This window comes from Leucoraja erinacea, chromosome 10 (genome assembly GCF_028641065.1).
Source record: "Leucoraja erinacea ecotype New England chromosome 10, Leri_hhj_1, whole genome shotgun sequence".
NCBI lineage: Eukaryota > Metazoa > Chordata > Chondrichthyes > Rajiformes > Rajidae > Leucoraja > Leucoraja erinaceus.
The window spans coordinates 26,659,885-26,672,989 of NC_073386.1; the positions used below are offsets into that span (position 1 = coordinate 26,659,885).

At 38.0% G+C, this 13,105-nt stretch overlaps 1 protein-coding gene across 1 annotated transcript in view; it reads left to right on the top strand.

Moving 5' to 3' along the window:
• The window catches only part of faf1 (Fas (TNFRSF6) associated factor 1), a 264,696-nt gene that overhangs the window by 170,349 nt on the left and 81,242 nt on the right, over positions 1-13,105 (top strand). Inside the window, exons 10-12 of the mRNA XM_055641801.1 lie at positions 4,425-4,548; positions 7,372-7,435; positions 11,959-12,040. Of these exons, the coding sequence (XP_055497776.1) occupies positions 4,425-4,548; positions 7,372-7,435; positions 11,959-12,040 (270 nt within the window). The remainder of the gene's footprint in view (positions 1-4,424; positions 4,549-7,371; positions 7,436-11,958; positions 12,041-13,105) is intronic.

The window sequence follows — 13,105 nt, forward strand, 5'->3', positions numbered from 1 at the left end:
GGAAATGAAACATGCTGAGATATTTGAACAACAGCACAGAAAACGTTGAGTATAAAATGAGAGCTCTAATTTGGAGGATAACTTTATTACCAAAACATTGTTTGAAAACAGAAATCATGATAAAAATAAGTGGTTTGTCATCAGGTTGGCAGTTACTCATGAGATCACATTATTTACGGATTACTAACAAATGATGAAAAAGGTGCTATTGAATGTCTATGATACAAAGTTTGGTTACAAAATGAGCTATAACAAGGAAAAAGCATATTTGCAAAAGCATATAGAAAAGTGAGTGGCCAAGAAGAATGAAAAGGGCTGTTATTTGAAAAGGTGAGAAACTCACCGATATTGGCTGTGGAGGGATCTTACTCAATGCAGCATAGATACACTAGATTGATGACTGGGTTGTCCTGTGAATGGAGATTGAGTAAGATTAGCCTGCACTAATTTGGATTTAGGAGAATGTGAAGTAATATGTTGAGACTGGCAAGATTCTAAGAGGAACTGAAGTTTAGATACATCCAGGGATATTCAATATTCAGGAGGGATAGACAGAAAGGAAAAGGAGGTGGGGTAGCGTTACTGATTAGAGAGGGGATTAATGCAATGAAAAGGAAGGACATTAGTTTGGAGGATGTGGAATCGGTATGGGTAGAGCTGCAAAACACTAAGGGGCAGAAAACGCTGGTGGGTGTTGTGTACAGGCCACCTAACAGTAGTAGTGAAGTTGGAGATGGTATCAAACAGGAAATTAGGAATGCGTGCGACAAAGGCAAAACAGTTATAATGGGTGACTTCAATCTACATATAGATTGGGTGAATCAAATTGGCAGGGGTGCTGAGGAAGAGGATTTCTTGGAATGTATGCGGGATAGTTATCTAAATCAACATGTAGAGGAACCAACGAGAGAGCAGGCTATTTTAGACTGGGTATTGAGTAATGAGGAAGGGTTAGTTAGCAATCTTGTTGTACGTGCCCCCTTGGGCAAGAGTGACCATAATATGGTTGAGTTCTTCATTAGGATGGAGACTGACATTGTTAATTCAGAAACAATGGTTCTGAACTTAAAGAAAGGTAACTTTGAGGGTATGAGACGTGAATTGGCCAAGATTGACTGGCAATTAATTCTAAAAGGGTTGACGGTGGATATGCAATGGAAGACATTTAAAGACTGCATGGATGAACTACAAAAATTGTTCATCCCAGTTTGGCAAAAGAATAAATCAGGGAAGGTAGTACATCCGTGGATAACAAGGGAAATCAGGGATAGTATCAAAGCGAAGGATGATGCGTACAAATTAGCCAGAAAAAGCAGCATACCGGAGGACTGGGAGAAATTCAAAGACCAGCAGAGGAGGACAAAGGGCTTAATTAGGAAAGGAAAAATAGATTATGAAAGAAAACTGGCAGGGAACATAAAAACTGACTGCAAAAGTTTTTATAGATATGTGAAAAGAAAGAGATTAGTTAAAACAAATGTAGGTCCCTTGCAGTCAGAAACAGGTGAGTTGATCATGGGGAACAAGGATATGGCGGACCAATTGAATAACTACTTTGGTTCCGTCTTCACTAAGGAAGACATAAATAATTTGCCGGAAATAGCAGGGGACTGCGGGTCAAAGGAGTTGGAGGAATTGAGTGAAATCCAGGTTAGCCGGGAAGTGGTGTTGGGTAAATTGAATGGATTAAAGGCCGATAAATCCCCAGGGCCAGATAGGCTGCATCCCAGAGTACTTAAGGAAGTAGCTCCAGAAATAGTGGATGACTTAGTAATAATCTTTCAAAACTCTTTAGATTCTGGAGTAGTTCCTGAAGATTGGCGGGTAGCAAACGTAACCCCACTTTTTAAGAAGGGAGGGAGAGAGAAAATGGGGAATTACAGACCAGTTAGTCTAACTGGTAGTGGGGAAACTGCAAGAGTCAGTTATTAAAGATGGGATAGCAGCACATTTGGAAAGTGGTGAAATCATTGGACAAAGTCAGCATGGATTTACGAAAGGTAAATCGTGTCTGACGAATCTTATAGAATTTTTCGAGGATGTAACTAGTAGCGTGGATAGGGGAGAACCAGTGGATGTGGTGTATCTGGACTTCCAGAAGGCTTTCGACAAGGTCCCACATAAGAGATTAGTATACAAACTTAAAGCACAAGGCATTGGGGGTTCAGTATTGATGTGGATAGAGAACTGGCTGGCAAACAGGAAGCAAAGAGTAGGAGTAAACGGGTCCTTTTCACAATGGCAGGCAGTGACTAGTGGGGTACCGCAAGGCTCAGTGCTGGGACCCCAGCTATTTACAATATATATTAATGATCTGGATGAGGGTATTGAAGGCAATATCTCCAAGTTTGCGGATGACACTAAGCTGGGGGGCAGTATTAGCTGTGAGGAGGATGCTAGGAGACTGCAAGGTGACTTGGATAGGCTGGGTGAGTGGGCAAATGTTTGGCAGATGCAGTATAATGTGGATAAATGTGAGGTTATCCATTTTGGTGGCAAAAACGGGAAAGCAGACTATTATCTAAATGGTGGCCGATTGGGAAAGGGGGAGATGCAGCGAGACCTGGGTGTCATGGTACACCAGTCATTGAAGGTAGGCATGCAGGTGCAGCAGGCAGTAAAGAAAGCGAATGGTATGTTAGCTTTCATTGCAAAAGGATTTGAGTATAGGAGCAGGGAGGTTCTACTGCAGTTGTACAGGGTCTTGGTGAGACCACACCTGGAGTATTGTGTACAGTTTTGGTCTCCAAATCTGAGGAAGGACATTATTGCCATAGAGGGAGTGCAGAGACGGTTCACCAGACTGATTCCTGGGATGTCAGGACTGTCTTATGAAGAAAGACTGGATAGACTTGGTTTATACTCTCTAGAATTTAGAAGATTGAGAGGGGATCTTATAGAAACTTACAAAATTCTTAAGGGGTTGGACAAGCTAGATGCAGGAAGATTGTTCCCGATGTTAGGGAAGTCCAGGACAAGGGGTCACAGCTTAAGGATAAGGGGGAAATCCTTTAAAACCGAGATGAGAAGAACTTTTTTCACACAGAGAGTGGTGAATCTCTGGAACTCTCTGCCACAGAGGGTAGTTGAGGCCAGTTCATTGGCTATATTTAAGAGGGAGTTAGATTTGGCCCTTGTGGCTAAGGGGATCAGGGGGTATGGAGAGAAGGCAGGTACGGGATACTGAGTTGGATGATCAGCCATGATCATATTGAATGGCGGTGCAGGCTCGAAGGGCCGAATGGCCTACTCCTGCACCTAATTTCTATGTTTCTATGTTTCTATGTTTAGATACTGTTTGAGGAGGTGCATATGAATCTCTGCCTCATGTGGAAGGGATGTTTAGTTCCATGGATAGAAAGTGGGAGAGGAGGTGCATATTGCTATTGCATCCCGTATGGTTGCAGGGGAAAGTACCTGGGGAAGGGAAGGAATGAACCAGGGAATGTGAAGCGAGTGGTCCCTGGCAAAAGTGGAAAGGAGTGGGGAAAGGAAGTTCTGACTAGTGGTGGGATCAGTTGTGACACTTCCACCTACCTCCCAACCCCCCTCGTGGCTGAGCCCACACCCGCATCTCCTCTGTAGTCTGCACTTCTGAAAATGGAATATCGCTCCTTTTGCCTGTTCCCTTGCTGTCTGGGGAGCCAAACACTTCTTCCAGTTGATGCAGTGATCTGTTGTGGACTTTCCAGTGCACCATTCAGCGCTCACAATGTGGTTGTTTCTTTATTGGAGAAATCAAATAAACGTTGGTTGAAAGTTTTGCAAAATATTCCCATGATCCTAAGATTTCAGTGTCTGTTACTTAAATTTAATTCTGGCCCTTCTTACATTGTTCCAATGAAACTCAATGTAACTTGAGGAAAAGCACCTCGTCCACCAGCTTGACTTTGTAGCCTTTAGGGCTCAACAATTTCAGATTATCAGCCATTCCAGGCTTGTATCTCTCATTTCCAGCATTGTTCTCGTTTGGATGTAATTTGTTCCTATTTACAGCTGCCCCAAATATACTTAACTCCCCTCTTTACCTCCACTTATGTTGTTCAATCTCCCTGGCCTTCAATCTTCATGGACCTTCACTTTTGTTCCCTCCCCCTTCTCTACCTTTGGCTCCGTTAAAAGTTCTTTCTTTCAGTTTTGATAAAAGGTAATTGGCCTGAAACACCACCTCTATTTCACTCTCCACAGATATTGCCTGGCCTTCTGAGTATTTCCTACATATTACTATTACTTCAGAAATTTAGGATCAGTAGCATTTTGCTTCAGATATTTGTTTCCAGTGTTCTTTTGAATAAAAACATTAATCTGTTAAATTCATAATTTCAAATGGACAGATCACTCTTATTACTTTTTTGCTGTAAAATTAATTTTGATTGCATTGGCCACTGGAGGATTTATAAACTTGATCACTTTTTAATCCCTAGTGCACTGATGTTCACATGGTCAGTGACAGCGAAGGAGATGATTTTGAAGATGCGACTGAGTTTGGGGTTGATGATGGTGAACTTTTTGGCATGATTTCTTCTGGATCAAAAAAATCTCCAATGAGTAAGTTGGTATTACTGTTAATATCAAACATTTATCATTGCTCTTCTACAATTTATTGTTGCTGTTTTAATTTGTTTAGTTACTTCAGAGAAAATAAATATGCATAATTAAAATAGATTTTGCTAATGTAATATCTCCAATAAATGAGGTTTATCATTTTTTGCTTCAAGTAGTTTTGGCATTTATTTTAGCTGGTGATGCAAAACTATCAAGCAACAAGGAGAGGAGTTTAAGGAAGCTGTTTATAGAGGAGGAGTGGTCTGAATTATCTTCTTTTCAGCTATCTTAAAAACATGATTATTTTGACAGTGGAGATCAAATCTCAATTGCAGCCAACAAGCGTTATAAACAATTAAACAAAAGAAAATAAAACTTGTATAAATGTGTGCACTATTTGGATATTACGAGGAAAAGTTGAGTTTATATCAAAGTGAATGTGAAGCTAATGAGGATTTTGCTGCAGGATGGAAATCAAAGTATTGGAATGAATCATTTAATTGCAGTCCCAGCAATGTAGTGATGTATGGACTGTTAGAAAGTCGTGTACTTTCAGCTTTTAGATGTTGAAGTACTTTTTCCAGGGATAGGTGTGGGAAGAAGTGGGTTGTGGGTGAATTGGGGTACGAAAGAAAATGAATAATTGGACAGATTGCTTTATCAGCAGATTGCAGAAGATTACAAATTTACATTGGTGGCCATTGATTACAGAAAGGGAATATTATACAATTTAAGCATGACCCAGAAACTGAAGAGAAGGAAGGGGTCGTGATGAAGGGCAGGGACAGGTTTCCTGAGAAATTTGAAGATGAAGCAAATTGTTGAGTGGTGGTGAAAGTTGTCCAGTGCCTTGAGGAAGCTCTGGAGGAATTGTGAGTTGATTAAGAATCTAAAAGATAGACCCTAGAATTCAGAAGTCACCCATCTAAGTATGTCGTAAAGGTCCACAAGTGGAAATACCAGCAGAGAGTGATGGAACAATGGAAGTGAATTCAAACAATTAAAATGTAACGGAAATTGTGAAGCCACCTACAGTGACAAGTAAATTCGGGCTACATGGCTCAAAAGTAAAACTATATAAACCATGCAATAAAAGACAAGATAAAAGAGCCGATCAAGCCTACCCAGTCATGAATTAATATATGCATGTTAATAAACATCCCCTTCCCTATATGCTATATAGCTACACAATCTCTCCAAAAAACCTAATGTATGAAACTTTGGAGAGATTTGTCTCCGTTCTCCATAAACAATCAGCACAGCTCTACATAGCTGTCATTATCATCACTGATGATTTTTGTAATATAAAAAAATAAACATCAGCTGTCAATTGCTTATACGTAACATGCAAAGGATTCACTTTTGTGCATCCTTTCAGAAACTTGCTTTCAAACCTAGTCGTCTTAAATACATAATGTGAATGCATATATTGGGAGGATATTTTGGAATACAGTGCGTTTGGAAGAATGTGCTTGCTAGAATAAAACTTAAATCTGTGGTTTAATAACCTGGAGTAATGATAATTTCAACTAAACTGTACTGTTTTGCTCCCCCCCCCCCTTTACCCAGCTGAATAATCTAACTACATGGACAAAATCTAGTTCCTTAATTTATTTTAAATACCTTAATCATATCCTCTTGAAATATGTTACTTCTCCAAAGTATAAAAGACCATATAAACTATCCCCAGAACATTTTAATGATGTTGATGTCTTCTAGCATGTAAGGTTGTAAAATTTGCATAGTACTTTAGATTCAAACTAAGCCCTTGCACATACAAAGGATTTTAATTTAGATTGGCATAGACTTAAATATAACAAAGGAATTTTGTAACATCAACTTTTTTGTGGATATTATTAAATAGCAGATTAGTTCAGTGAACAATGGTGATAAATTAATGTCACAGATAGTGATAAATTTACTGGCATTAAAACCAGATATATTTTGGGTATTTTGTATTTTAGCAGATTTGGACTCAAAATGCACTTGTAATGGAAGAAATGTTTGCCTGCAAATGTGTACAATAAGGCTTTGTTGATTCAAGGTATTAATAACCCAAACCACAGAACCTATTTCAATGTTCTACCCCAAATTCTTCATCCTTATTGCAAAATTACAATAGACAATAGGTGCAGTAGTAGGCCATTCGGCCCTTTGAACCAACATACACTAGGAAACAAATTATCAATGTACTGCCACATAGAAAGACATTCAGAACTAAACATTGCATCATGAAACAACAATTTTAAACATTAAATAGATGGGAAAAATGTTTTATTCCTCCTTCGGGCATAACTGAATGTGTGTTTTTCCTGAATATTTTTGACATGATGGTTTGTAATCATAATTAAGAATGTTTTACTTATATTTATTTGTGACCGTAATTTATTTTAAATCTTAGATCTGTTATTCCATTCTTAGTTTTAATAGAAATTGTCAAATTGATATAAACTGTGTTGTAACTTTAATTACCATGTAACTAAATGCCAGTAAGCTTTGTATCAACTGATCTCTAAATTAATAAAGTCTTAGAAGTGGGCAATAGTTATTTTGTTTTTATTTGACTTGCCTACTACTGTACTATTGGATAAATAAAATATCAACTTGAGATGTACAATGCCGTGACTTTGCTGCATGCAATACAATTCACCATTCCACAACTCAAAATTGTATTTCAATATATTTTTAGGTTGAAATTTTTTTTTTACCAATTACAGAAAACTAATTTGATTCCAATTAATAAAATAAAATTTTGAGGACTCAGTGAACATTTTCAAATTTCTGTAATCCAGAAAACAGACTTTTAACTTTATACTTCTTTGCTAGTGCCTGATGATGCTGAAAATGAAGGAGATGCCTTATTACAATTTACTGCAGAATTTTCTTCAAGGTACAGTTATATTCTCATTTAAAGATGTCTTGGCTATTTAAAACACTCTTTTAAGAAAAATCTTCTCTAATGCTGGGTAATGAAGAACAATGTTCCAAGTTGTCAATCATGTTAGAAATAAGTAGAGAATAAGACATAGAGAACAAAATGATAAATTTTAATAGAATGTTTCTAAACTGAATGTTAAACTTTAAAATAATTTAAAAAAATGAAAATCTATTCACTTTCATATTTTGTGAATATTAATACTATAAGGAATTTGTATTTTGTGGATATTACAAAGATTGGATTCGGCAGTCTGAACCCAGTAATTAGTCATAGCACAACACTAAATGCAGACGGTAGTGGACTTTTTATGCACGTTAAATATATTGGTGTGTCTAAGCAAGGTTAGAAAATGTCATCCCACTCTAATGTGTTTCTGGATATATTTGAATCAAAACTTTTGTCATCAGTTGTAATTTATTTTAATTTATTCCATCAAACATTTATATTTATTGTTGCATGGAAATGTTATTATCTGTGTGGATGGGGTGCAATAAGTATAGTAAATTGGGGGAATGACCTGAGACTATCTGACCACACACTTATTGAAGAGTAAATTGGACTAAATTCTATAGATGGTTTCAGTAAAATAATTTATTGTGAAAATGTTATCGAGTACATAACAACCGGTTAAATCAGGCATTGGTGTTTGTGCCCTCCCTTTTCAAATGTGATTAACTGGACCACATGTTCTGGAAATTTGACTACTATCGGGTGGCGCCCGTAATGGCAGAACACTCAAGGCCACCTTACAGTTAAAATAAGCAAATTACAAATATATAAATATAATGAAACAAAAACAACATATCCATGAATTTGATAGAAAGTGAAGTTACGTGGGATAGGCCAGTCTGAATAGGTGAGTTTTGAGGGTGGTTTTAAAGGTGGGAAGAGGTTCTATGGTATGGATGGATAATGGGAGAGGGTTCCAGGGGCGAGGGACAGAACGGCTGAAGGCTCTGAACCCTATCGTGGACAGGCGGGCAGATGTAGTTGAGAGCAGGGAGGAAGAAGAGGATCGGAGAGTTCGGGATGGAATGTAAGGCTGGAGGAGTTCAGAGAGGTATGGAGGAGCGAGATTGTGGAGGGCTTTGAAAGTGAGGAGGAGAATCTTAAAATCAATGCGGTATTGGACAGGGACCCAGTGCAGTTGTTTGAGGATGGGAGAGATGTGTTTAAGAGGGAGTTAGATGTGGCCCTTGTGGCTAAGGGGTTCAGGGGGTATGGAGAGAAGGCAGGTACGGGATACTGAGTTGGATGATCAGCCATGATCATATTGAATGGCGGTGCAGGCTCGAAGGGCCGAATGGCCTACTCCTGCACCTAATTTCTATGTTTCTATGTGTTCGGTGGAAGGGGTTCTGGTGATAATGCGGGCAGCTGAGTTCTGGACCAATTGGAGTTTATGGATGGACGTGGGGTAAACCAAAGAGGAGAGAGTTACAATAATCAATATGGGAGGTGACGAGGGCATGGATGAGAGTAGCAGTGCTGTTAGGTGTGAGTGATCGTTGAAGACGGTGGATAGCAAAGATCCTACAGCGAGCAAGATAGTCCACTCGACGAAAAAGACGTAGTACGGTCATGGGCAGATTCATGGGTAATTTTCGGCCCCATTTCCGCAACCGACTTCCGTCTCCGCACCAAAGATCCCATCTCTCCCTCTCCCTCTCCCCCTTGCCCTCCCCCTCCCCCTCCATGGGGGAACAGACTCAACGGGTCTGCACTTAGTCTAGTATACCTTTAAAACTCTGTGTATGTGTGTGTCTGTCATTTTGCCTTTGAAACGTATCTCCTCGAAAACCAGACGCAAAAACGCGGAGATTTTTACATATTTCGGTAGGGATATAACCCATTCCTTTGCCTCTTGTATAAAGTTACATAACTTCTGGAAAGGAATTTTTGAATTCCCGCACCCGCCCCCTCCACCCGCAAACACGCGTTGGTGGAACAGACCCAACGGGCCTTCACTTGGTCTAGTTATATATAAACATCTGGAGAAATACACATTGTGTATGATTATATACATCTATATCACATTCATATATGTGTGTGTATGTGTGTTCTTTCCTACACAATCTTTTTATTTTTTTATTTTTATTTATTAGATGCAAATGTTCAAGAGTAGAACAAACGGCATATAAAATTATACAGTTAATGTACAGCTTCAATTTTAACTTTTTAGCTTTAAAATAGAGGAAAAGAAACGAGAAAAAACAAGAGAGAGAAAAAGTGAGAGGTGGAAAAATAGGACCCCTAGACTACCAAAGTAGTGTAGCCAAAGAGTGGGTAAAAGAAAGAAAGAAAAGGAAAAAAGAAAAGAACAAAAAGAAAAAGAGATAGAAAAGTGGTGATATACCTGCCTCACGTCACTCCCCACCCACCTCACCCAACCCATAGTTGGATTTAAATCCAAAGTTGTATTGCACCGTACTATCCTTGTAAGAATTCGGTGAAGGGTGTCCATGTCTTTGAAAAATGGTCTGGTTTTTCTGCCAAGACAAGTCTAATATTTTCAAGATGTAGTGTCTCGGACATGTTTGTAATCCACATCTTAACAGTAGGGACTGATGTGTGTTTCCAAAATTTAAGTATTCGTTTTTTCGCCGTTATCAGGCCATAATTAAGGAAACGTCTTTGAAATAGTGTTAGCTCAGAACAGGCTTCTGAGGTACCTAGAGTGATCAGTTCAATGTCGGGGTCCAATTTTATTTTAAGTGTTTTAGAAAACAATTCAAAAATTCCTCTCCAGAAATTATGTAACTTTATACAAGAGGCAAAGGAATGGGTTATAGTTGCTTCCTGTAGGAGACATCTATCACAAATCGGAGAAACATTTGGGAAGATCTTATTCAGTTTAGACTTTGAATAATAGAGTCTGTGCAGTATTTTAAATTGTATTAGCGAATGCCTAACATTAAGAGAACAGTTGTGTATGTATAGAAGGCTTTCTTCACATCTGTCTTTTAAAATTGTTAGGCCGAGTTCATCTTCCCACGCTATTCTAATTACTTCTGATGATGGGGTTTGTATATTTAAAAGGGTATTATAAAGTTATGATATTAACTTGTTTGAATCCTAGTTTCTATTCATACATTCGTCTAGTGTGTCTGGAGCCATATATTGATAGTCTTGGGTATATGATTTCAGATAGTCTCGTATTTGAAGATATCTAAAGTATTCGCTACCTTTCAGATGATATTTCGACTGTAATTCTTGAAATGAGGGAAGGGTTCCCATCTCATAAAGATCTCTCAGTTTTTTAATTCCTAATCTTTCCCAGTGTGTGAACGTCTTGACTAAGATAGACGGCTTGAACGAGGGGTTGTTGGCAATTGGTGAGAGAAGAGATAAATTTCTCAGTTTAAGGGTTGACTTCACTTGTTTTCAGATTCGTAGGGTACTTTGGATAATCGGATTTTTTCAAATTTAATGGAGAGAGAAGAATCGCGCCTATATTAAAAGGCGAACGATCTTCTCTCTCCATTATTAACCGTTGGGACATTTAGATCAGATGGATTTGGAGCCAATAAGGAGAATTTCAGTTTTGTCACTGAGTTTGAGGAAGTTGTTAGCAAACCAGGTTTTAATTTCCACTAAGCAGTCAGACAAGGAAGAGGGAGGAAGCATGGAAGTGGGTTTGGAAGTGGATGAGGGATCAAAGGCCCTGACCACCATGGGTGAACAAAGGAGGAAGATGACTGAACTTTATTGCCTTCCATCACAGTGAGAAATGTGGGTTCCACTGTGGTGGGTGTCTATGTTAAATTGTGTTAAACGGTATTGTTGCTTTTCACTTAGTATGGCTATATGGTAACTCAAATTTCACTGTACCTTAGTTGGTTAAGTGACAATAAACGTGAACTTGAACTTGAATCCATTGCGATGCACAAAAACCTTAGAGGGGTTAATATTGGAGACATTAGAAATTGTTTTCCCTGCTGTGAATCTAGAATTAGTGATCTAAGTATATTGGATAGGGCTGAGTCGGAAGAAATTTCTTCACTCAGAGTTTTTAGTTTAGAGATGCAGTGCAAAAAGAGGCCCTTCGGCCCACTGAGTCCGCACTGACCAGCGATCCCCGTACACTAGCACTATCCCACACCCTAGGGACAATTTATCAAAGCCAATTATGCTACAAATCTGTATATCTTTGCAATATGGGAAGAAACTGTGTCAAGGGGAGAACGTACAAACAGTACCTTTACTACCACTGTGCCACCGTGCCGCCTGGCATTTGTTAACCACATTTATGATTGAGAGTGATTTTTTGTTCTTGGACAAATGACAATCAAGAGAGAGGGGAGAAATGTGCTTTGTAAAATATATCATAATTATTTTTGAATGGTAGAATGTGCTCCAGGGGCTGGTTGACCTATTTTTGTTTCGATTTTCATATCCTTATGGGAAATATGACTATTCATTCATCGTGCTTTTTTCCCCATGAATCAAACTTAATTATCTTTGTCAAATAATAGGTATGGTGATTGTCATCCTGTATTCTTTATTGGATCACTTGAGGCTGCCTTTCAAGAAGCATTCTACGGAAAAGCCAGAGATGTAAGTGACCTTTCATGATATTAGCTCAATATCTATTAATTTTTCAGTCTCATCTTATGAACAGGTGGTGTCTTTGGAAAAAATACATATAAAAATGGGCATCATTTCTTTCTTCCTTTCTCCACCTCCCCCCACCCCAACCTTTGACTAAACTGGTTCTGGCATAGTTAAGTGTTCATTTGGATGAACAATTAGTCATTGTTAATTTTCTGGTAAGATAGTTTTGGAGTGGAATACAACATATTTATCATGCAATAACAAAATGGTGAATAAAAATATAACATAGTACAATTAGCTAACTCAATTTCACAAGAGTAACACGCATGTGCTTCCAAATATAAAGTGTTTAAATTAGTTTGTGTTTAAATTAGTTTATGTTTAAAACGTGTAATAATACCCATACTGAATAGTATAGAAAGTTTCATCAGAGGGAAAGGAAGGGGGAGTTAAACAGATTTTGAAGTACTTTATCATCTGTCTAATGTTTTGATTAAAATAAAGAAATTAACCGTAAATGACCTTTCTCTCATTTTAATCCAAAAGTTGTCAAGTATTCAGTTGATTCATTTTAAATGAATTTATTATTGGCTATGTTCCACAGAAATCTTTTTAACAAACTGTAGGAAGGACTTTTGTTTAAGCTTTGGATGGTTTAATTTTTATCAACAATGAAAATTACACCTAAACCTTTACAAACATACTGTAGACCGTTTGTATAGAATGTCATTGGTCTCACACTATTTGAAACACAGAAATGCTTTTTCTTTGCAAGTTAGATTTAAATTCTGCAATTTTTCCATTAAAAGAAAATATTTTAAAGTCAAAATCACACAATAGGAAGGAAATGTATGGTGCTTGAATGTGTTTTAACCAAATCCACTGCCAGGTTTTTTGAACCTAAACTCATTAAATGTTTATTTGAGTGGCAGGATTACTAAGGATTTTGGAATACCATCAATTGATATATACTTAATCGCTAAGTAAAACACTACACTTGATTAAGTTTTTCTCACGATGCCGCTCACAGTTCATCTAATCAGGATGCTTTAGACTGATTATGTACAG